This window comes from Colias philodice, chromosome 5 (genome assembly GCF_061535455.1).
Source record: "Colias philodice isolate Cphi_HAF_F1 chromosome 5, ilColPhil1 Martin Lab GWU primary, whole genome shotgun sequence".
Taxonomy (NCBI): Eukaryota; Metazoa; Arthropoda; class Insecta; order Lepidoptera; family Pieridae; genus Colias; species Colias philodice.
Genome location: NC_143090.1, coordinates 5,660,518 through 5,685,268, shown reverse-complemented (window position 1 = coordinate 5,685,268; position 24,751 = coordinate 5,660,518). Strand labels below are relative to the sequence as shown.

The 24,751-nt window shown below is 32.6% G+C and overlaps 3 protein-coding genes across 6 annotated transcripts in view; all 3 read right to left on the bottom strand.

Moving 5' to 3' along the window:
• Positions 1-2,777: 2,777 nt before the first annotated feature.
• Positions 2,778-8,941, bottom strand: LOC149488441 (uncharacterized). Its single transcript, XM_089695574.1, has 9 exons — positions 8,811-8,941; positions 7,803-8,010; positions 6,708-7,023; positions 6,437-6,596; positions 5,421-5,563; positions 4,752-4,884; positions 4,251-4,469; positions 3,830-4,000; positions 2,778-3,135 (listed from the first exon to the last, which is right to left on the bottom strand). Exons 1-9 carry the CDS (start codon positions 8,925-8,927, stop codon positions 3,016-3,018), a joined length of 1,587 nt encoding a protein of 528 aa, XP_089551700.1. The 5' UTR covers positions 8,928-8,941; the 3' UTR covers positions 2,778-3,015.
• An 828-nt stretch (positions 8,942-9,769) lies between these two features.
• On the bottom strand, positions 9,770-13,990 carry LOC149488440 (luciferin 4-monooxygenase-like). Its single transcript, XM_089695234.1, has 9 exons — positions 13,741-13,990; positions 13,328-13,535; positions 12,884-13,199; positions 12,616-12,775; positions 11,953-12,095; positions 11,679-11,811; positions 10,891-11,112; positions 10,482-10,652; positions 9,770-10,083 (listed from the first exon to the last, which is right to left on the bottom strand). Exons 1-9 carry the CDS (start codon positions 13,855-13,857, stop codon positions 9,964-9,966), a joined length of 1,590 nt encoding a protein of 529 aa, XP_089551360.1. The 5' UTR covers positions 13,858-13,990; the 3' UTR covers positions 9,770-9,963.
• A 6,470-nt stretch (positions 13,991-20,460) lies between these two features.
• Positions 20,461-24,751, bottom strand: part of LOC149488439 (lachesin-like) — an 86,885-nt gene continuing 82,594 nt past the window's right edge. For 2 of the 4 annotated variants that reach the window (XM_089695576.1, XM_089695577.1), the window contains exons 8-11: positions 22,574-22,738; positions 22,153-22,227; positions 21,994-22,077; positions 20,461-21,708 (exon numbers count right to left, since the gene is read on the bottom strand). In XM_089695576.1, coding sequence (XP_089551702.1) covers positions 21,608-21,708; positions 21,994-22,077; positions 22,153-22,227; positions 22,574-22,738 — 425 coding nt within the window. In that variant the 3' untranslated portion in view covers positions 20,461-21,607. The remainder of the gene's footprint in view (positions 21,709-21,993; positions 22,078-22,152; positions 22,228-22,573; positions 22,739-24,751) is intronic. The other 2 variants (XM_089695579.1, XM_089695578.1) reach the window with 2 other exon arrangements.

The following is a 24,751-nucleotide window of genomic DNA, read 5'->3' as shown; positions in this document are numbered from 1 at the left end:
TAAGTATTATTTGATGATTATTATAGTATGTTTTATGAAATACAGGACATTTTAGTAAATGAAACAACTTTGGATTGTTTCACAAAACACGTAGTTATTATTATCATAGAAAATAGACACTGCACTGAAAACACGACTATTACACATGATTACACAATCATGAAAATTATACTATGGTCCTATTACAGTTAAAATTTAATCAGAATCCTCATCAGAACCTCACAGAAGGCGAATCCGCCGTGACCAGTCAGTACTTGTGTGGTGTGGTGTGTGATGACTTTTTCGCGACTACCTTGTATACAGCAGCAGCGCTTGGGAAAAAGGGCTTCGTGACTCCGGCCGTTCCTCCTACATCGTATCTCCTATCCCATTCGCTGATCGTATCCTGTCTCAAAATAAGCTTGACGAATGAAACAGGACACAGATCGTAATCCGGTTTCCGGAAAGGGCGGCTCCGACTCGACGGCCGCAATCTTGCTGCCGTTCCTATAGACCCTGAAGACGTGGCTGTTAACCACGTCGGCATAGGCATCTATCAAGCCAAACCCCAGCTCTACCTGCTCTGCCGTATGTGGGTCCGTATCGCGGGTGCCATTCGTTCCATCTCCCTGTCCCTCAACACCGCCGGGTGCAACACACCCCTCTTGATCTCATAAAGCCTCGAAGCCTCGAGTATCCTGAGGTCAAGAGGGAGAATCCCAGCCAACAGCATCGCAGAGTTCAGAGACAGTCCGATATGCTCTGCAGATCTTCTGGGCAAAACCCCGTTGAACGGTGTTAAGCCTCTTTTGGACCCCCATCTTTTCCGCTTTGGGTGCCCACGCTGCTGATGCATACAATATAGTCGGTTATATAACTGCGATATATATAGTCTTAACTACTTGGGGGTTAAGCCCCCAACTTACTTTAGCTGCTCTTGCTAATAGCTTATAACGGGCGATTGCCTTTTTGCAAACGCTCCCGACATGGGCGTCAGGCCGCCATCAATATAGTAAGGCCCAGTATCTTAATACTTTCGAAATATTGGATGTCCACACTCCCCATTACAAGTCGTGGCCTGTCAAATTTTAATTTTCGTGTCGAGAGCAGGGCATATGTCTTGTGTGGCGCGAATTTTAGTTTATTTCTGACACCCCATTCGTCAATTTTCCTCTATGTGCAGTTTGCCTTCGTCTCTCCTTCTAAAGCAGTATCTCCATCAAACACTAGCACAATGTCGTCGGCAAAAGCCTGACAAAACACATCCATCTCCTCTAACATCCACAGCAGAGGATCCAGCAAGAGGTCCCACAGGAGCGGCCCACCTATGGAACCCTGCACGCACCCCTTGTTGGTCTCTCTACTCACTTCCACATCCGCATACCTAACTTTCACACCTCTTCCACTCAGGTATCTGCTGATCACCCGGTCTATAGAGGGCGTCGTCGGTGCTCCTCTGTGGCATGAAGCCATACTGATGGGGGCTTATTTTGGCCAGCAGGTAGAGCCTGAGTCGGACGACCAGCATCTAATGAAGATGAAGATGAAGGTTTCGATGTGGTCTATTCTGATGCCTGCCTCGTTTATCTATCAAACTTTCATCTCTTTTAATTTTTTCTAAGGCTGTGTAAATCATTTGGTCAGTAATAGAAAGAGTGTTTAAAAAAATACCTTGCATACTTGCACTCCATAATGAAAGTAGCGGGAAATCGATTTCTTAATAAAACCCCGAATAAGCCTGTACTAGCACTTAATTAAATAATGTAGAAAACTTTTTACCTGAATAATATCGTAACAACGTTAAGGGTGCACTCACACACATCAGTCACCGTCACGGCACGTCACCGGACAGGATTAAAAAAAAATATGTATCAATAGTTCTAGTATGACTCTGTTCCCACACGACAGTCACCGGCACGAAATCTATCAGTGAAGTCCCCGGTCAGGCACGTCAAATAATCTTTCCATACATGTACCATACTTTTATCCCCACTCACCCGGTGCCGTCACGTCTCAGTTCAGTCAGCGTCGTGCTACCGTCAATTGCTACATGTTCTCTAGCGTGACACACGTCTAATCACTGACTAACCTGATGTATGTGTTCAATGATTCAGTCAAACCGGCGACGTGACTGACGGACAACATGACGGTGACTGGTGTTTGTGGATACGTACACAAACCGTCACCGATCAGTCATCGGTGACTTGACGGTGACTGATGTGTGTGAGTGCACCCTTACTGTCAAATCATATTCATATTATTTTTCGTAAAGATCTAAAACCATATTATTCGTTTCAAATACATTTTAATATTATTTTATCGAATAAACGCGTAGTTTTTTATATCTTCGTAAATAAAGATAGAAAAATTCTGAAAAAAATTTACATGGTGTATTTTAACTTCTAGATGCCGAAAAACGCATAACATGAAGAACCCCGTAATAGGTCATTACCGGATTATTCGCGGGGGACGTCGGTTTATTTTTAATAGCGATCCTGCGATGTTTCTGTCCTGTGTCATAAAACGGTACCCTATGAATGGAGGTCGACCTTATGTTCTCTAGTAAGTCTATTGAACCTATAAAATAAGGTTATCTTATAAATTAGTATTGATTATGAAAATTATAGAGTCGACTTACTAACCTAATATACTTGATAACCGAATTCTTCAGCATATGAGCTTAAATGAACTTAATTACAAATTTTAAAATTAGAATTATATGATAGCTTTTATTTCATTGAAATAGGTTGTAGAAATTGGGTTATTGAGAAAATAAAAGGCAACAAATACTAAGGCGTTGTTATATTGAAAACACACTTCAATAAAAATACAGTATCAACATCAAATAAATACCACATAATATTATTGTGATATTTCATAAATTAGTTACCAGTTGTAGTCAGTAACCTAATTTATGAAGGTAATTTACACATAGGTAAGTAGATATATAGTGAGTACATAACATTTCTAAATGGTGAAACTACCATATTAATGAATTATTGTGTGAATTCGAATTCGTGAATCGGAGAACAAATTTTAATTTCCTTCATTGTTCAACAGCTTTCCTAATTCACGGCGCAGAATTTTCCCCCGGGGATTTTTAGGCAGTTTAGAAACGAATTTCACTCCACCCGATAGATGCATGAATGGCGGCACCTGAAGAAAAATATAAGTGTAACCTAAGAAATATTGAGATCATTCAAATTCCAATAATTAATAATTGACATGTACCATGTATGGTGGATTGATAACTTTTATAATACTTTTAAAGAACCATAAAGAAAACGAACGACCAGATGTTTGATTGGATCAGATATAGAATATTATTTGGATTTGGATTGTGCACTTTCTAAAGGTAATTGGGACACATCTCTACGTGTACGTAGGTATATGTAATAGGGAAGTTATTATTATTTAGAATAATTACTTCCCCGTAAGGACATTATTATAAGGGAAGGAAATTTACCCAACAAACAAATTTGAAATGTCCTAGACCTGTTGGTGTAATTTTCAGGAACACTAAATATTATGACCCTATAATATTATAGGGTTATATATATATGGTATAGTTTAATAATATAAAATATTAAATTTCATATGGAACTTTTAGGTTTGGCGTACAAACAATTTTTTTGAAGTTTATTTATAACTCTTTATTGCACAAACTAAAATATGACAAAAATAAGATTAATACATAAGAAAGGCATAGTTTGTACAAGAGGCGGCCTTATTGCTAAGCAGCAATCTCTATCAAGCAACCTGATTCAAAAAGAAGTTACTTTGTTTTATAAAAGTCAATGAAAACGTATGATGTTATGAATATTGCCTTAGTTGCTATATTGATGCCTACCTCACCGACCATAAAATTGATCAATTCCTGTTCAGTGACCGTAGCACCAGGCACTGTAACGACAAATGCTGTAGGCATATCGCCATGTTCCTCACTGTGTTTACCGACTACGACAACTTCAAGTACATCTGGGTGTAATTGAAGTATTGTTTCCAATTCTAACGGTGAAACCTATAAGTTATAGAGAGAGATTCTACATTGCTAGTAAAAATTATACACCTTATTTTTTAATTATACCTACCCGTTTTTATAAAAACAATGTAAGGATATTTTTGATATTCAATATGTTTGAAAAAAAGAGCTGGATAAAATTTTCTCAGTTAATTATACTTTTGACTTCATCTTCATAACTAAGCTTTTTATATTTATACAGCTGATTATCTTTGAACAAAAAAAAATATTAGGAATGATATAAGTTAACCTGTTCACCATCATAACGAAGGATTTCTTTAATCCTATCAACGATATAAAAGTATTTATCATCATCGTAGAATCCCAAATCGCCAGTTTTGAGGAAGCCATCCTCATCCAAGTATGTGGAAGGGTCGATTCCTATGTAGCCGTTCATAACGAGGCCTTTTACTCGTATTTCACCTCTTTCATTTGGACCAAGTGTTCTGCCAGTTGTAGGATCTGAAACCTGTAGTTACATGACGCAATACTGAATATTATATTGATATTTATTTGCTATATTATAGATAGTAAAATACTTGTTTGTATAACATTTGCGTAAGTGTCTAACACGCTATGCTGAAGGTACGCTGCCGAAGTACCGCGGTTAATTTTAGATTACGACGTATTCGGTATGGTTGATATTATGATACATGATGTATTTGTACGTAACACCGTAATTTCAATTTGTGTAGGCACCAAGAAGACAAAGGCAAATAAATTAAAAAAAAAACGAAAGGTAATCGTTTACCTTTATAACGATTCCTGGTGAAGCCACACCGACACTGCCGGACTTTGGTCCTTTTTTGCCCCAATTTTCTGAAGTAATATCTCCACATTCTGTCATTCCATAACCTTGAAATACTTCTTTTAAGTTTGGAAACCTGTTTTGTCGGTATTAAAGTTAACTTTCATTGTTTAAAATGAATAATTATTGAATACAAATTTTAAGTTCAAGAAAATTGCAACGTGTTCAATTGAATGTTTCACATAAATTTATAGGTTATGTGAAAAAATTGCAATAGCAAAAGTTGTAGATGTGTGAAAGATATAAAAGATGTAGGTATGTAATTACATACATCTTTTACATCTTTGCAATTGAACGTTTTTTTAGGATTTTCAGTTTTATCGGTAATCGAGAAACCCTGTTTTCTGTCATTAAATCTTCCTCTCCCACTTTACAATCTCTTATTTTTCTCTTTATAAATAAATTAAATTTTAGAATATTTGATTTTGATGTTTAGTTTATAGTATTTATAGCTTTACAAATGAGACAACTTTAACAGCTTTTAACAACTCTTTGGATAAACATAAAAATCATATATATCAAACATATTACAAATTATTACAAATTCATACCTACATGAAAATTAATTATGATATGAAAGTAGGTATAGTAAACATTATATAGTAAATTAACCTTTTTTTGATATTTTCGATAGTTCTGGGATGGAGAGGTGCTGCTACGCTGTATAAAACTTTCAAAGATTCCGAATAATGATCAGTATCGCAAACTTTACATACAGCATCAATAATACTTGGGTATAACATTGCCATATCAACCTGAAAAAAATAATAATTTATAGGTTGTCTACACTAATATTATAAAGAGAAAAGATTTGATTGTTTGGTTATTTAAATTGATTCGGCTACGAAACTACTAGACCGACTAAAAAAAATATGCCGAACGAGTGGCTAGTATTGTGTAAGTGTAAAGATTACAATAAATGATAACGACATTGTGAAGTTGCCTTTAACAGACATTTAAAACAAGTATTAGGGAACTTATCTTGTATAATTTAGAACACTAATTAGGTGGTAATTAAAATGATAAAATATTTTTTTTCTATAAAAATTAAACCACTTACAAATTGTAATTCTAATAAAATAAAAATTATAAAAGTTGTTTGTCCGACTGACAAACAGTAATTAGGTAAAAAAATACAGTCGAATTAGGAACCTCCTCCTTTTTTGAAGTCGGTAGAAAATACGGATTATACTATAAATTATTTTCTACTAGATTTCCGCCCGCGGCTTCGCCCGCATTTTCAAAGGAAAACCCGCATAGTTCCCGTTCCCGTGGGATTTCCGGGATAAAACCTATCCTATGTGTTAATCCAAGTTACCCTCTATATGTGCGCTAAATTTCATTGTAATCGGTTCAGTAGTTTTTACCTGAAAGAGTAACAAACATCCATACATCCATACATCCATACATCCATACAAACTTTCGCCTTTATAATAGTATTAAGATTAAGACTACCTAGTATATTATTATTAGTCTGTGCTACTACCTACTCTCACTTGTTGGCTTTGCTAGATAGAACGCGTACATAGCGCGCGACTTCGCATTGTGCTATATGTATATTTACACAAAATATCATAAACGTAATATGAAAGTAGGGCATTATTATTTTACATGACAGTAACGATTACCTGATATTGATTTATACTTTTGAGTAAATTTTCGGCTGTAACATTTGTTACATATACAATTGTTTTCCCGAGGCTTAAATATTTATACATTGAAAAAGTATCGTAACTATGATACCATTCTCCACAAATGTAGAACTTCTGTAGTGATCCATAGTCCAAGCTTAAAAATAAACAAATAAAATTGTTCTCATTATTTTTTATTAAACAAGTCCGCATTTAAAATATTATCTCTCATCATCGAGATATTCTCTCATCCACTTATTTGACTTACTTGTAAGGTATTATATTTAAAATACAGTTCAAATGCGTAAAACAGACCCCTTTCGGTAGGCCTGTGGTTCCTGACGAGTAAAAAATCAACGCTTTATCAATTTGTCCCTTTACCTCAGCAGGTTCAAAATCTTTAATTTCAACGTGACTGTTCATAAATGTTTCTATGCATGGAATATTTTTAATTTCATCGTCAAATGTCATACATATTTTTATGGTTTCAGATGTTGATATAATATCCTTGTATTTCTCATAAAATAGTTTGGAATATATGAAGTAGTTGGGCTGAGCAACTGACACTTTATGTTTCAATGTGGCTGAAAGTAACTTTTAAATTTTAATGAATGCATGAATCAATAACGAAATATTTTACATTAAAATGAACGATTGACAGAAATTTACCTATTATTTATTGGTTAATGTGTTAATTTATAAGCCTAAAACTAATACGCCTATGCAGGGTGTCCCACTGTTGGTATACTAAGATCAAAGGAGGTTATAGTTTTGTATACGCTGAGTTCGTAAAAAATACTTATAAAATTTTGACGCATTTTTTTTTCAAATAGATGAATTCTTAAAACTCTACGTGTACACCCATAACAAGTAACCCGCCCAACTTTGCCATCAGCTCGTGAGCTATCATTTAAGATTATGTTTTCATAGACTAAATGCTCATATTATTTGCGAAGCGGTATATGCCGGCTGCGCGAAGCTAGAGAAGAAAACATGGATTTTCATGAAAAATTAAGCAAAAATTTTTACGTAATTTTTTTACGGATTTTTTTCGTGATCAGTGTACTAATAGTGGGACACCCTGTATACTTTATCTAAATTACGTATAAAGTATGTTTTTTTTATATCTCTGTTACGGGTACAGTTTAAATAATGACGAAAATTGTTCATAGAAGCAAAATAATTGATGCATAAAAACCCTTTTAAACAATATCAGAGAGCAAAATAACATTTTACTTTAGTTAATGCGTATTTATATCTTATCCATCCTATCCTTCCAGGTTCTGTGTTAATATTGGCTAAAACAAAATTAATTTTAGGTTGCACATTAATTATAAAAAAATACATAAAAAATAAGCCTCACATTTGCCATTTTGTAAGTCATAAGTGGTATAAACAGCGCCTGTCAATAGAACAGCCAGCACGGTTGGCGCAATTTCGTTGCGCTTTTCTGTGCCCAGTGCGACAATGTCCCCTCTCCCGACCCCCAACTTCATCAGCTCGCTCGCCAGGTTCACGGCGCGTTGTGTGAGCTCCTTGTATGTAATCTGTTCTCCGCTTTCCGCATTGACCTGTTAGGAAATGTGTGAACATTCTCCTCTGTAGCTTTTTACTAAGAAATCCTCTGCATTAAAAATCAAATTACCTTATTTAATTAAGAATTCGTGTTGTTTTATAGTAATGTAACACTGTTTTACATTCGAACACATTTTATAAGAATAATTAGTTGATGTTATAATATATATACTAGTCCGGGATACATCGCCCATTTTTGCAAGTGATTACTATCAAGCTAATTTTTCGTGAGTAGCTTTATTTTGATGAGATGCCCAATAATTTCATGTACGAAACTCTCGATTGTGGTAGCTTACAGAGGTAACAAGGATAAAAATTTTTGATTTGACGGTTCTCAAATATTTATTACGCAATTTGTAGGACAATATGTCTGTTGAATTATATAAGTATTAAATAAGTGAAAATAAAAAAATCAGCTGGTTAGTAATCATTTATGATGACTTCGTTATCGATACACATTGGAAAGGGGGACTCTTTGATCAAACCATAGATTTTGTAGGACAAATATTTTTTCGAATAATTTAGATAATTATCTTGAGATTGAACAAAAAAAAATATTCAGTTAGTAATTAATATTTGAGAACCATCAAATCAAAATATTTTATCCTTGTTTCCTCTGGTAGCTACCACAATCGAGAGTTTTGTACATGAAATTATTGGGCATCTCATCAAAATAAAGCTACTCACGAAAAATTAGCTTGATAGTAATCACTTGCAAAAATGGGCGATGTATCCCGGACTATACAAATAATTACCGACAAGTTATTAATTTAATGAATTAAAGATATACACAAACCAGAGCAACGGTGTCTCGTACATGTTTTAGACGATCTAGGATATATTTGCCAAAGTGTAGATGTGCTGGAACTTGTATATTTTGATCACCATACACATACAAATCACTTGAAGACATTTTAGCAATGGTTGAACAACATGCTATCGTTCCAATTTTATAGTTGTATTGTGTACTAGCGGTCCGCCCCGGCTTCGCCCGTGGTACATAATATATTTTAAGTTTTCTCTACATAAGAACCATCCTCGTACTTCAAGGAATATAATAAAAAAAGAATTATCGAAATCGGTTCAGCCGTTCTCGAGTTATGTGCTTACCAACACATTTTGCGATTCATTTTTATATATAAGATTGATATTATTACTTATATAGATACATATTTATATCTATGCCATAGCGTTTAGCTATGTATTCTGTGTCTATGCTTTCAGACCTTTTATGCCAAACACGTCAACATGTCAACGTATGTGTGTGTACCAAGAAGCTTATGTGTGTGTACCTAATCTAAATTGCTAATTAGAATAATGTTCTCAGTATTTCGTGGAATGTTATTGCAAAAAATGAATGAATTTAATCGAATATACTTCATTTACAAATGCTCAGTTTTGAGGAAATTCTTGTTTTCATATTTTACATTTTGGTTGCATTTAAAAATAAATTGCTCATTTATATTAGTAGGTATTCATCTGTATTCATTCAGCAAGAGAAAAGCGCACAAAACATAATATTTAAAAGTTGTTTTATTTTTTTGAACTTTTTTAAATACACACAACAGCAACATAATACAATAAATAGAATTACAATAATTAATACATTACGATTACATTAATACTTTTTAAATTAAACATTCCATTAAATAATTACTTTGTAGGTACCTACTTTATGGCACCTTTGGTTGAAGAACATTAGTAAAAAAATAAGTGCATAAAACATATACAATACGTAATAATATACCTAGTAAACTAATATAACGTGTATTCGGCCGACTGTGGCGCCATTTCTTTTGGCTTTTGCGTATCTGTTGGGCCAGTTTTAGGTATGCCGCTCGAAATTGACACGTGTGATGTAATGACGATATCTCTAAAGTTTTGTCTGGGAACTGAACTGGGTATAAAAAATATGTCGTTGTTACAAATTATCCCAAATCAAGATTTTTTTAAATCCCTTCATTATTCAACATTTCTCCTAATTCTCGGCGCAGAATTTTTCCCAGGGGAGTTCTTGGCAGTTTTGTGACGAATTTCACTCCACCCGCTAGATGCATAAATGGCGGTACCTTCAAGAAAAATATTAATGTTGATTTAAATGTGTTTAAAATTACCTATGGAACATGAACGTCTTTAATTATAAGCAAAAAAAACCTGTAGAAAAAAAAAATATTTAAGTTGACACTTGAGAATTTTTGAATAGGTAACTGTATATTATTAGATCATTTACAGGCAAATTTGCTATGAGGGGAATCTGTTAATGCAATTCTACCAATACTGGTTATATTATTTTAAAGATTACATTTCACAGGTAATAAGGACGGGTTTCTAGGTACCATACCATATGGCCGTGCAAACAATTTTTCATGAATTTCCCTTTTTTATTAATAGTCAATGCAAACGAATATAATGGTGCAGGTGATATGAATATGGTTAATATTTGCATAATAACTATAGCGATGCCTACCTCACCATCCATATAATTGATCAATTCCTGTTCAGTGGCCTTAGCACCAGGCACTGTTACGACAAATGCTGTAGGCATATCGCCATGTTCCTCACTGTGTTTACCGACCACGCCAACTTCTAGCACATCTGGGTGCATCTGTAGTATTGATTCCAATTCTAATGGTGAAATCTATACATAAATATAAATGAGCAGATTAGTGTATTGGTCTGTATAATTTATTATATAATTTATTACATTATATTGCAAGCTATAATTCTTATTTTTATAAATTAAATTTAGTCACACATTATCATAACATCTCAACTACCTAATCTTCTCGCTTTTTTTTTTACTCGCATTATATTTTTATGAAAGTGGTCTTTGAATCAGTAAACAAGAAAAATAATTGATATGAAATAATCTCAACCTGAAAACCATCATAGCGAAGAATTTCTTTAATTCTATCAACGATATAGAAGTATTTATCATTGTCGAAGTATCCCAAATCGCCAGTTTTAAGGAAGCCATCCTCATCCAAGTACGTGGAAGGGTCCATTTCGATGTAGCCTTTCATAAGTCCGGGGCCTTTGACGCGTATTTCACCCCTTTCATTTGGACCAAGTGTTCTGCCCGTAATAGGATCTGTAACCTGTTATTACATTACGGAACACTGAATTTGAATTAATCTTGTATTAATAATAATTTTGTTACGTTTGTTCACAAACTGTTCATCATCGTTGTGTTGATCAAACACTTGTTTCAATAGCTAATAAAACATACTCGTCATGGTCATTTTATTTTATTTTATTTATTAAGGTCATCCAACACCTGTCACAACAATACTAAGCTAAGGTACATGTTACAATTAAAATTTTTGACAATTGTGACAAACAATTATAGGTTAACACAACATGTTAAATAATAAAATTTGATTCAATTCACTAAGAGACAGACAAAAGAAAGAGAAAATAAACAAAATTAAGATAATTCCTTGAAATAATTACGGATTTTATGACAATTGTCGTGATCAATATCAAGAAAATTTTCTGCTCATTGACCAGTTTACATAATCTACAAACGGGGGAATTACGGCCAAATACGGTCCTACGCAGACCGTATTTGGCCGTAATTTCCCTAATTTGCTATGTTTAGAAATAGAACTAACGTACAAAACACATTTAAGAAAAGCAAATAAAATAAAATGAAAACCGTTACCTTTAAAACAATTCCAGGTGAAACCACGCCGACACTGCCAGACTTTGGTCCTTTCGTGCCCCAATTTTCTGAAGTTATATCTCCGCATTCTGTCATTCCATAACCTTTAAATACTTCTTTCAAGTTCGGAAATCTGTTTTGTTGATATCAATATTACATTAAGAGATGAAGCGAAATTATATTTTTTAAAGGAAAAATGTATTATATATAAATAAATAATATAAATCTCATTTTTTATTTAATTAAATATTAGTAAACATAATGTAAAATTAACCTTTTTTTAATACTTTCGATCGTTCTATTATGTAGAGGTGCCGCTACGTTATAAATTACTTTCAGAGTTTCCGAATAATAGTCGGTATCGCAAATTTTGCACAAATCATCTATAAGATTTGTTGTTAGCATTGCCATATCAATCTGTAATAAAAATTGAATGTATATTTTTTGTAGATGAAGAAATAAACATTAAATTATCTATTGAACTTTACTACTAATCATAGCAAAGAAAAAACTAATAAATCAAAAGCATTAAGGAGAAATACTGTTGGAGAAGCTTAAAAAATATGTATTTAAAAAGCTATCGCTTTCACTATACTAGGTACTATATATACGTATATAAGTAATATACTGTGCCCCTATGTTGTCCTTTTTTCATTAATGTATCGTTTGAGAACGGACTTTACAAACAATTTTTGAGGATTTTCTAAATGCTTACTAAAATACAGAATAATTATTAAAAAAGTAGAAGTATGGAGAAAATTTGGTGTGTTCCACGATTCCTCTTGTATCTGTTGTGTCGTTCTTAAGTTAGATTAGATTAGAGAAGAATAATTGTAAGTATCCAAGTAACTAACAAGACTTCAACTATCAATAAGTTGATATTCTGATTTCGATTACAAGCAAATTTTTAAATAATACTCTAAAGAACTTCGCTTACCTTATATTCATTTATACTTTTTAGTATGTTTTCGGCTGTAACCTTTGTTACATATGTAATTGTTTTACCGATGCTTAAATATCTGAATACTGAAAAAGTATCATAAGTGTGATACCATTCTCCACATATTAAAAACTTTTGTAATGATCCATAGTCCAAGCTTGAAAATAAGAAATAGAGTTTATTTTTATAAATTACACTCACCTACGTTTATTTACTGTTTTTAAGGCAATATAGATATATATCTCCTCTTATTTATTTTACTTACATAAAAGGTATTAAGTTTAAAATACAATTCAAATGCGTAAAGCACACCCCTTTCGGTAGACCTGTGGTTCCCGACGAGTAAAAAATTATTGCTGTATCTATCTGTCCCTTCACCTCAGCTGGCTCAAAACTATCAATATCAACGTAGCAATTCATGAATATTTTTATGCAAGGAACATTTGTAATTTCATCGTCTAATGTCATCAATGTTTCAATGGAATCAGATGCTAATAAAAGATCACTGTATCTCTCCCAAAATAGTTTGGAATATATGAAATAGTTAGGTCGAGCAATTGACAATTTATGTTTCAATGTGGCTGAAAATAATATATTGATTTATGCATACAATAAGAATACAAAATTATTGGAAGCAACTAATTATTGGAATGTGATATTCTGGAAAGAAATATTCAACAACAACATGAAATAAAATAATAAGCCTCACATTTGCCATTGTATGAATTAAAAGTGGTATAAGCAGCCCCTGTCAATAAAACAGCCAGCACGATTGGCGCGATTTCATTGCGCTTTTCTGTGCCCAGTGCGACAATGTCCCCTCTCCCGACCCCCAATTTTATCAGCTCGCTCGCCAGGTTCACGGCGCGTTGTGTGAGCTCCTTGTATGTAATCTGTTCTCCACTTTCCGCATTTACCTGCTCAAGAACTTTATTTACAACACCTTGTCAAATCTCATTTGACTCTAATCTTGTAGTTACTCCAAATTCTTTCAGGTTACTTACAATAGGAATGAGATAGATATCAAAATCAAAAAAAGAAAGTAAAAATAATAGAGAGGTACGAGGATGTTTTTCAATATGATCCAATACAATTCTTTCCAAAAAGCAAAGTTATACAAACCAACGCAACCGTGTCCTGTACTTTTTTCACATGGTCCAGTAAATATTTGCCAAAGTGTAGATGCGCTGGAACTTGTATATTTTGGTCACCATACACATACAAATCACTCGAAGACATTGTAGCAATTGAAGTGAACAATATCCTCTCGTTTTATTTTTATACCTGAGTTACTTCTCATTTACTTTTTTATAATTCAGTTTCTGTTCATGTTCATGAACTGTATAAGTCACCTTAACCCTGATCTGTTGTCCTGAACATTTTGTACAATGACACTGCGCAATATCAATAAAAAGAATCATAAATGAAACATAGGATATGTTAATAATAAAGCAGTTTGGTTTAGTTGTTACAATTATAAAGCTTGGTTGTAGAAAATTTGATGCGGATTAGCGTGCTTCTGGGATATATTTATATATCCTGGATTAAAAAAAACGCTCTAACATTTCAAAGTTTTGAAATAACACAAGCATCTATACTAATATTATAAAGCTGAAGAGTTTGGCTGTTTGTTTGATCGTGCTAATCTCAGGACTGGTCCGATTTGAAAAATTCATTCGGTGTTAGATAGCCCATTCATCGAGGAAGGCTATAGGTTATATAATAATTATCATCACGCTAAGACCAACAGGAACGGAGCCACGCGGGTGAAACCACGGAGCGCAGGTAGTAACATATTATATAGGGTGGAATTTTGTCGTCAATTGTTTTCCTTTCATTTGTTTTATCGAGTTTCCTCTTTATCATTGACCCTAATCGTCTAGGAGCTACCGACGTTGACAAGTGAGAATTTTAGTATAGTTGGTTCTTTGATATACTGTTCCTCTTGCTATTTCGGTTAGAGTCCGGGCTGTCTGGCTGGTCGCAGTGGTTGCGTTTAGTAGTGCGCATCTTATCTGTACAGGATAATTTCCTTAATTTTAAGTCATTTTTTAACGCGTAATTTTTAATATTTTGCCTTTAGATAGATCCATCAGACATAGTTTTTTTATTGCAAGACGTTTTTTTCGTTGTTAAATAGGTGCCAGACGCAATTTTTTATTTCGTTTTTATAAAAAATTCAAATTATTTTAGAATGTCTGTAAATTTCATATTATGTTCTTCAAACATAATATAATCTAAAATTAATTAGCCAGACGCTAATTCGATTGTTAAGTATTAAATAATGTGTATAAATAAAAAAAAAGTAATGAAGCATGCAGCTCATCAGCTAGTGTATTTTAATTATGCGACAGGAAATAATTGCAAGAATACAATATTATTTACACTTGTTCTTATAAATAAAAGCTAAAATGAAAAAAAAAATACATAAAAGTGAAAAATAAAATATTAAAGTTACCATACATTGAAAATAGAATAAAATCTATATCAATGAAGGTTAAACAATTACATTGTTAAATTTAAAAAGCCATCTTCATAATCATCATCATCTTCCCTCACACTGTCAGAATTATTTATGTTATCGTCTAAGGAATTGTTATTGTTTTCCAATAATCCATCATCTGTAAACAACTAGAAAATTAGTTTCAATAATGATGTACACACATACACACACACAACACACACACACCACACCACACAAGACACACACACGTGAACACACACACGTGAACACACACACAGTACACACTCGCATGTTTAAGTTTGTATTTAATTTAACTAAAGTAGTTAGCATGAATTTATATAGCTAGTATACTAGCGGTCCGCCCCGGCTTCGCCCGTGGTACCTACATGTTTAAACTATCCTATCTCTCAAGTTGGATCGAACTGCACATGGTGTGCGAATTTTATTATAATCGGTTAAGTGGTTTAGGAGTCCATTGAGGACAAACATTATGACACGAGATTTATGTATATATATGTATTAAGATTAATGAATTAATATTGTTATCATCATCACTACATGGTATAAAACAAAGTCGCTTTCTCTGTCCCTATGTCCCTTTAAATCTTTGAAACTACGCAACGGATTTTGATGCGGTTTTTTAATAGATAGAGTGATTCAAGAGGAAGGTTTATATGTATAATAACACCCATTAAATAGTGGAAAAGTACTGTTATTTTTGAGGTTTCTAATGTGATGTCGTAAATAATTACATTTTTTTCACATACAGTGCAAACGCAGGCTGAACCCTACGAGTTTTATCAAAATAATGTACTAACTATAATAGTACACATTGAAAAGGTCTACAGAAAAGTCCGTGAGGGGCGCGCCATGTTATCGTAGTTTATCTCTATATGTCTATCTCTTATGGATAACCCACAATAACATTTTTTTGTCATTTACTTTTTACGACAAATAATAATGGCTAATTTTCGAAGCGATTTTAACCAATAGGTACAGCATTAATACTTAACCAATTAAAGACCTTGAATACATTGTTCATTTAATATAGATCTATATGGCCCTTTACACCGTATGATTTAAGTGAATATTTTCGAAGATATTACAGATTTAAAAATTGCGGGACGTAGCGTTTGCGGCGGTACCGGCCGCGGCCGGCCGCCCGGCTATTTATAATTGTATACCCGTGCGAAGCCGGAGCGGGCTGCTATGTTTTTATATTCAACGTTCACAGTTTTTCTGTAGTGTATTTAGTATCAGCATTGCACCCGTGCGAAGCCAGGGCCAGGCGGATCGCTAGTTAGTTATAAAAAAAATTGTTTTGTATAGAAGATTGTTGATGTACCCTAATAGTTTATTTTTTAGCCTAAGGAATAAAATGTACCAATGGAAGGCACTTGTTCCCACAACACAGGGAATCCTAGAGTAGGAACAATTCAATTTCTATGCATCGTATATTTTCGAAAAAAAAAAGTTATTTTTATTGTTATTTAATTTTCGCGGCCGACCCTTTCTATCTCTCTTGCACTTTAAACTATCTCTCCATATACACAATCACCAAATTGTTATACTTACCTACTTTCACTACGTTTTTATTTGTACATATTTAATACTTAACAATCGAATTAGCGTCTGGCTAATTAATTTTAGATTATATTATGTTTGAAGAACATAATATGAAATTTACAGACATTCTAAAATAATTTGAATTTTTTATAAAAACGAAATAAAAAATTGCGTCTGGCACCTATTTAACAACGAAAAAAACATCTTGCAATAAAAAAATTATGTCTGATGGATCTATCTAAAGGCAAAATATTAAAAATTACGCGTTAAAAAATGACTTAAAATTAAGGAAATTATCCTGTGCAGATAAGATGCGCACTAAAAAACGCAACCACTGCGACCAGCCAGACAGCCCGAACTCTAACCGAAATAGCAAGAGGAACAGTATATGAAAAAACCAACTATACTAAAATGACTTTTTTTTTAACGTTAATAGCTCCCGTACCATAAATAAATGCAATATAAGTACAGGGTTTGATTTCCGGGTGTGGGAAGCAAATTTTCAAAAATATTTGTATGCAGTTTTCTATCTTTTCAAAAATAAATTAATGCTTCCTTTGAGTGCCAGGTATTACAAAATTCCACCCAGTATAAAGAGTAACGTTAATAAATTAAAAAAAATAATACTGGTAAAATTCATTCTGCTATCACACCATCACTATCTATATTTTTTTACACTTACAATTCGTTTCCATGTTCTTTATTTTTTGCATTTGTATTTTCTTTAATTAATTTTATGTATGAATGAACCGGCTCTATTAATTATTTTTTAAATACTGTTTTCCAGTTTAAGACACGTGAAAACTCCTTCATCTATATTGAACAAGTTTAGAATAAAAGTAATAAAGTTGTTGGATCTGTTTATTTTAATGAGTTTTTAACTGTTTTATTGGTCTATACGTTTTTTAAACACTTAAGTAAATTTTCTCATGCTGAGAAGTAGGTATTCCGTTTAAAATAAAAATGTCTGTTTAATAGAAAAAAAGGCATATCATGTGAAAATGATAAATATTATTAGATATACATAACTTTTTTGGAATTTTTGATACGTGTGAATAAATATAACGCTGTTATAACTCTACCCAGACATTACTTCCAATTACTATTCCAAGGATGACCTAATTACATTATAATAACATATTATACAAGGTAATAGCTACTACCGTAATTGGTAACAGTTATTTCATATGATATAATAGGTGATTTATATTTATTTATATTTGTAATTTTATATATTACACTTTGAATACTACCTGATACTTATTTAGAAATAGCTGTGCCACGCACTTTTCCCCGCATTTCTCCGCTCCTGTTGGTCTTAGCGTGGTCGATATAATATAGCCTCCCTTCTTCGATAAATGGGCTATCTAACACCGAAAGAATTTTTCAAATCGGACCAGTAGTTTCTGAGATTAGCGCGTTCAAACAAACAAACTCTTCAGCTTTATAATAAGGTAGTAGATAATAGGTGAAGGTCTGCTTTTTAATTTTAGCGAGATCCTGTAGTTAGTTGAGGATGATGATGAATGATACTCTTTATTAGTTTTTAAGTAAGTTTAGATGCATACTGAGCTATATTGTTTTTTGTTCCTAGATTCCACTGACGTTGAACCAGAATTTATTTGTTTAATGTCTTGAAATAAACCATTAATCCCAAACAGTAATTATATTTTATCGGTAGCATTTATGATGATTGGAAAATCTAAATCTAATTAAGTTTAAATGAGAATTTGCAGAACTCCGTATTGTTTACCTACGGTAGAATTATACACACAGACATGTATCAAATTATACACCTAAACGCTGATAGTTTTTTCATTAGTTTTCGTACATTTCCATAATTTATTTGTGTTTCTGTCACATTATAATCGTTCGTTATCTACATTTACCATTTAGGTACCTACCTAATAGAGGTTGTTATAAGTTGAAAATAAATAAATTAAATCGATATCTTTTAATTGCTTTATTAATTAATATAAGTATAATATCAATTACAGAACATATCAATATTATCTACCTGCCTGTTCTTATAATTACTTGGAAATATACATCGTGTATTTTTAAATGTTTAAGAGTTAATTATGTAAGTATGTGATAACCTTCATAAAGTTATTGAATGTAATATTTAGAGCTGCAAACATGTTTGTTATATAAATTATATGGAAACCTCCTTATAATTCATAACGATGTGTTAAGTCCATGGTTAAGTCCTCATCATCATCTGTATAAAGCCGAAAGCCACACAGAGAGTTATACAATGGTTATACTAAGGGTTACATAGGTACTAGTTGCTTGCATTCTGACAGCGGTTTAGCTTGCGTGCACTTTTTATTACCTACCCTGCGACAAGCGACAGCTACTTCGCAAACGTTTCACCTGAATTGTCTTAGCAATGATACATAAAAACATACATTGATTGACACTATATGATATGATCTATCTATTAAAAAATATAATTTTCGAATCTGTTGAGTCACTTGTGCGAAAATACCATCGCCAAACAGATATAATATAATTAGGTACCAAAACGAAAAGAATGCGAATAAAAAATTAGGTTAGCATGGAGTATTCAATAATTATTATACCTATTATACATTTTAGTATTTGCTTATAACTGCGATACAAAGTAATTATCCACGTAACATATACTTACCTAAAATACAAATAAATAAAATAAAAGGATATTCATATTTCTAATTAATAGCCATATAGTTAAGTAGTTTAATTACAGTAATTCGTTATAGACGAGTTGATTGTTGTTGTTGTTGAGTTGATGTTTTATGACGTCTTTACCTACCTTAAAAAAATCATCATCATTAAAAAATAAAAATGTTTAATTGATTACAATTTAAAGTCTATCAACTCACAATTTTGTTCTTTACTTTAAATAATAGAAACATACATGTAATACAGAAGCAGGATTTATGGCACCGGTCACCAGTAGGTATTAAACATAGCGTCACTCACCATATCAAAAAACATTACCACAGTAACAATTATTGTAATAGTGTGTATATTAACATGCTAATATGTGTTAATTCACTTAGTAATAATTGCTCGTAACGGTTAGCTAATGGTCCTATTATAGAGTAAGCAGCCAGTATTGATTTGATCGAGACAATAAAGGGCGCTGCACTGAGATTGGTCTTCGTTACATATTAATGAAATAGCGGTTGGGGTTATACCTGCTCGTACTATGGAGTATGGCCATGCTAGCCAGTTATGTTACGTGAATAGGTGCGCTTGCTATATTGAATTTTACTTTAGACCTCTTTATATAACATGGTTAAGTTGAAAATTCAAATTTTGTTACTGATATTGTATTCATTTGTCTTCACTTATATAATTCGAAGATATTCTCTCGGAATGAGATCTTTGACCACCGTGAAGTACCTTCTCTTTAACTTTCGGAAGCCTCTCTTTAGCATTAGCATTCTCAGCCACAAATCATGCCATAAAAATGCGCTACGCCGCGTCCGCATCGTAGAAGGAAAACAAACAAACAAACATACTGTTTTGGCATTTATCTTATATATAAAATTCTCGTGTCACAATGTTAGTCTGCATACTCCTCCGAAACGGGTGGACCGATTCTCATGAAATTTTCTGTGCATATCGGGTAAGTCTGAGAATCGGCCAACATCTATTTTTCATATGAACCACGGGCGAAGCCGGGGCGGACCGCTAGTAATATTATAAAAGAAAGTAAGGTTTCCATTTTACATACTATCTGTGTTCGAAAAATGGAGAAGAATTGGTCTTTACATTTATACTTAGCGTAATGAAAAGGTTCGACAAAATAAAACACGAAGTAAAAGCAATGTTTTTATTTAAACACAAATATTCTTTGGCAATCTTTTCATAGCAGAATGTTACAAAATATTCTATTTTAATTTACATTTGAGTTACTATAGATTGATTCATTCGTAACAGCATATAACTTATACAGCTTATAAGTATCATTTGTAAAACATCTAAAGAATAAAAAATAACGAAGTATATAATTAAATAAATAGTAAAATCTACAAGCCCTAAAACGAAAAATGTCTTGTAATAACTTACAAGACTACTATAAAAATTATTATATCGATAGATTGTGCGAGAACAAGTAAATCTAAAAAAAAGTATACAAGTACCTAATATAATTTATTCTACACCAGGCTTAGTAAAATTTACAAAATCGATGTAGAAAATTCGATCGTCTAGGCCTAGTCTATCACCTATATCTAGGTATATCATGTACTGATGCGTATAAAATAGGATTTATTTCCTTCACTGATCGTACCAGAAATTATTGACATTTAAAATCAGATTATTCACAATAACCATAAAATAACAAACAAAAAAAAATCTTGTATTGTAGTATTAACCCATTGAGCCCCGAACTGCCCGATCGGTCCACGACACAATAGATTTTCTATTGTGTCTGTGATTCCGGGGCCTGAGTTATTAGCGCTTTATTACATGAACTATATTGACAAAATATATCTGTTTAATATGGAGAAACGTTAGTCGCTGAACTACTTTGACATTACTTCGGAATATTCATTGTTATTACCTCGTAGAGATGAGCTATCAACGCCACAATCACTATAGCCAAATTGCTTTATTCCAATGTCCGAGGCATGTATAAGCAGCAATAGAGGCCAGTGATTTCAAATATCAACACACAAACTTGCCTTTGTTATAGAACTAAACTCTGAACTATAAGGAATAGTATAACACAGAACTATATTCATTACGGCTTCTCTACATTATAGACAAAATAGGATGCCCTATTATAACGCCAATGTAATAAACACTTTATGCGAAAGGTTAATAGATAACTTTATTAATATAATATAAGTATGGTTAGAAACATAAATAACTTGCAGACGTGTCACATTATCATTTATTGTCTGATCAGCATAATGAAGTTATACACATAGGAATGATATCACAAAAATTACTAAATTAACATCAAGAGATCAAATATCTTGTTATATTCATCATGTGACATAGTGAAATTAGTAAAAATGTTTTATAAAATTTAAGTGATGACGCCGAGTTTTCGTAGAAGTCTGAAAATAAAAAACACGGTCTTAGGATCTGTTGATACTTACAATGTTTTTCCATCAATATTGTTTTAAATATTTGTGTAGCAATTTTCATTCAAATAGGATTTAATAAAGACTGACGTCATCTATAGAAAGACACATTTGTTTTAATAGACCGAAAGAGACTGCTTATTATGTTTTATTATGGGAATCGAACTGACGACAAATGCTAACTTGATGACGAAGGTTGAGGAATTTCTATAGAAAGTTACAAGGTCACCAATTAATAAATATTTATTTAATACATACCGAAATCTCTTATTTGCCCATCGAATGCCTCACCTTGAAAAGTTGAACTAATAGCGTCGTTCGTTTGAAGAATTTGTAATTGACCTGTTAAAAGTAATAACTCGAATTAAAATAGTTATAATCAGATATTCATTTCACAATAATCTTCATAGATATTACCTTTCTTTCTAATTGTTTGATTGTCTAATATAGATTTTTGCGTTGTTGTGAACGCAGATGGTGGAGCTGGGATTTCTGTAACAATTTTTTGTTGTTTAGTATCAACTATCAAGCATAAAAATCCTTTTTTGACACCTTGATTTATTAAATACATTTTTTTAAGTGTATCGGAATATAAAGTCATAAAGGATTATATTAAATTATAATTGAATTATGTTCTCAGATTTATTATTCAATTATCTATATCTTATATCTTCGGCTATAACAGCTGATCTTTTCTGTTCTTATTGGTTCGGTTTTATGAAACTTTTTATAAAATCTACTTCGCGTTTCTTAATAAATCTCTGTTTTCACAAAAGCAAGTCACATTTACATGATTTACATTGAACAATAAATAAAATAACAGAATACGAAATCTTACCATCCAGTTTAATGATCCCATCAGTCTCTCCGAGAGAGTTCTTAGCGATGCACTTGTAAAATCCGAAATCCTCTTTTGTTATGTTTCGTATCTTGAGCATCATGAACTTGTTGTACCCGCTGTCAACAGGAATCGCTTCATACTTCCCACCTATAATTTCCATCTCTACTTAAATTACAAGAGCTGAGCATTTGTTTACAATATGTACCTATTGTAAGTTTTTTTTTGCCGTCGAAATTGACGTGGTTTTATCAACTTTTGATAACTTTTATAAAAACAACTTCAATTGTATCTTTATTATATTAAACGTGAGCTTTAATGTTTATTAAAGCTAACGTTTATACTTCGTATTCCACTCATAATTTAGTGATCTGTAGTATCATATAAAAAAAAAAACAAGGTATTCGTCAATATGTTCCAATCATAGAAAAATGTGTTTAATTTCCATTACATAAAGTTCATACAAAAACACGTGTATTTTTCAAATATCGCTAGAAAGACTAAAAATAACATAGAATTAGTATGAAAATTTTACAACAAACTTCGTTTGGCAAAAATTCTGAATTGCGAAATACGTTTTTCCCTGCAGCCAAGGGAGCGACATCGGCTACAAAGTAAAAAGTTCGCCATTACACGTTGGATAGGTCAGCTTTCTCAACAACTACTTAGTCAAATGCGCGTTCCACGATTATGGAAGATATTGGTACAATCTCCTTTTTAGCAACTTTTCTTGTACGTTAAAAGTAAAAGTTTTAATGTAAATTTATATAATTGGAACTGTTGCAGCGTAATTTATATTTTTGAAGTGAAACTTCTTTATCGGGGGTGGACAAAAATTTTGTGAGACATTTTTGCCGTTACGCCGCGCGCGTGACATTTTTGCGTTACGCCGTACTCGTGACTATATACATGTTATATTAAAGTGATCAGTAAAATCAAAGGGTTTGTTTTAATTCTAATTCCAGTGAATTTCTAAAAAAAGTAAATAAGTAAATTATATCTATTTTTCTAATACTTAGGTGTAATAATGGTATTTATTTTTCTAAGTTATTTATGATTAACCTCACTTTTTGATTGTATTTTTCAATACACTAACACGTGGGTGGAATTATGGTATCAATTTTTTCTAATACTTGAATGTTGATTGTGGTATTTATTTTTCTAAAATTGTATTTAAAGTTAACCTCAGTTTTTGATTGAATTTTTTAAAACACCAACACGTGGGCGTGATCATGTTATTTATTTTTCAAGTTATTTAAGCTTAACCTCTGTCTTAATATTATGTACTTATATATTATGTACTATGTGCGTCATTAATTTCTGACTGTTTCGAGATTTGGTGCAAAATAAAACAGTGTGTAAATAAAATTAAACAATTGAGTAAAAGTATAATTTCATAGATAACACGTTGAGAAGTTCCCTGTATAAATATATAATATACATATCTTGTATAAATACATACATAATATGCCTATAGATCTTTACTCAATTGTTTTATTTTATTGATTTTTTAAAAATTTTATTTACACACTATTTTATTTTGCACCAAATTTCGAAACAGTCAGAAATTGATGACGCACATATTATATATACGTTTTAATATAGAATATTTTTTATTTTACAACCTTTACAACTTGATCATTAGGAATTTATTACCTCTATTGTTCGAACAAAAATAAGTTACCGACTTTAAGAACGTGCCGACAATGTAAGTACACTATTGTTTCTTAGAAAACATTTTAGGAGTATACGATAATAAATCTATGACTCACGTAAACACGTGTTTGCTTGATTGGTGTCAGGTGTTCAATTATAATTTTATGAATTCAAAATTTATAAGAATAAACCTCAAACTCTCTGTCCAATCAAAATCCGCCTAAGTCGAAATCCTTTATAAGCTGAAAACGGCAGTGGCCGGCGTAAATATTCAAATAGGTAGCGAGGAGCGAAGCGACGAGCATCTTAGGTTAACTTTTGAACTACCGCACGAGCCGAGCGAGCGAAGCGAGCGAGTTGCAGCAGCAGCCGGTGTAAATATTTAAATAGGTAGCGAGGAGCGAAGCGACGAGCATCTTAGATTAACTTTTGAACTACCGCACGAGCCAAGCGAGCGAGTCGCGGCAGTGGCCGGCGTAAATATTCAAATAGGTAGCGAGGAGCGAAGCGACGAGCATCTTA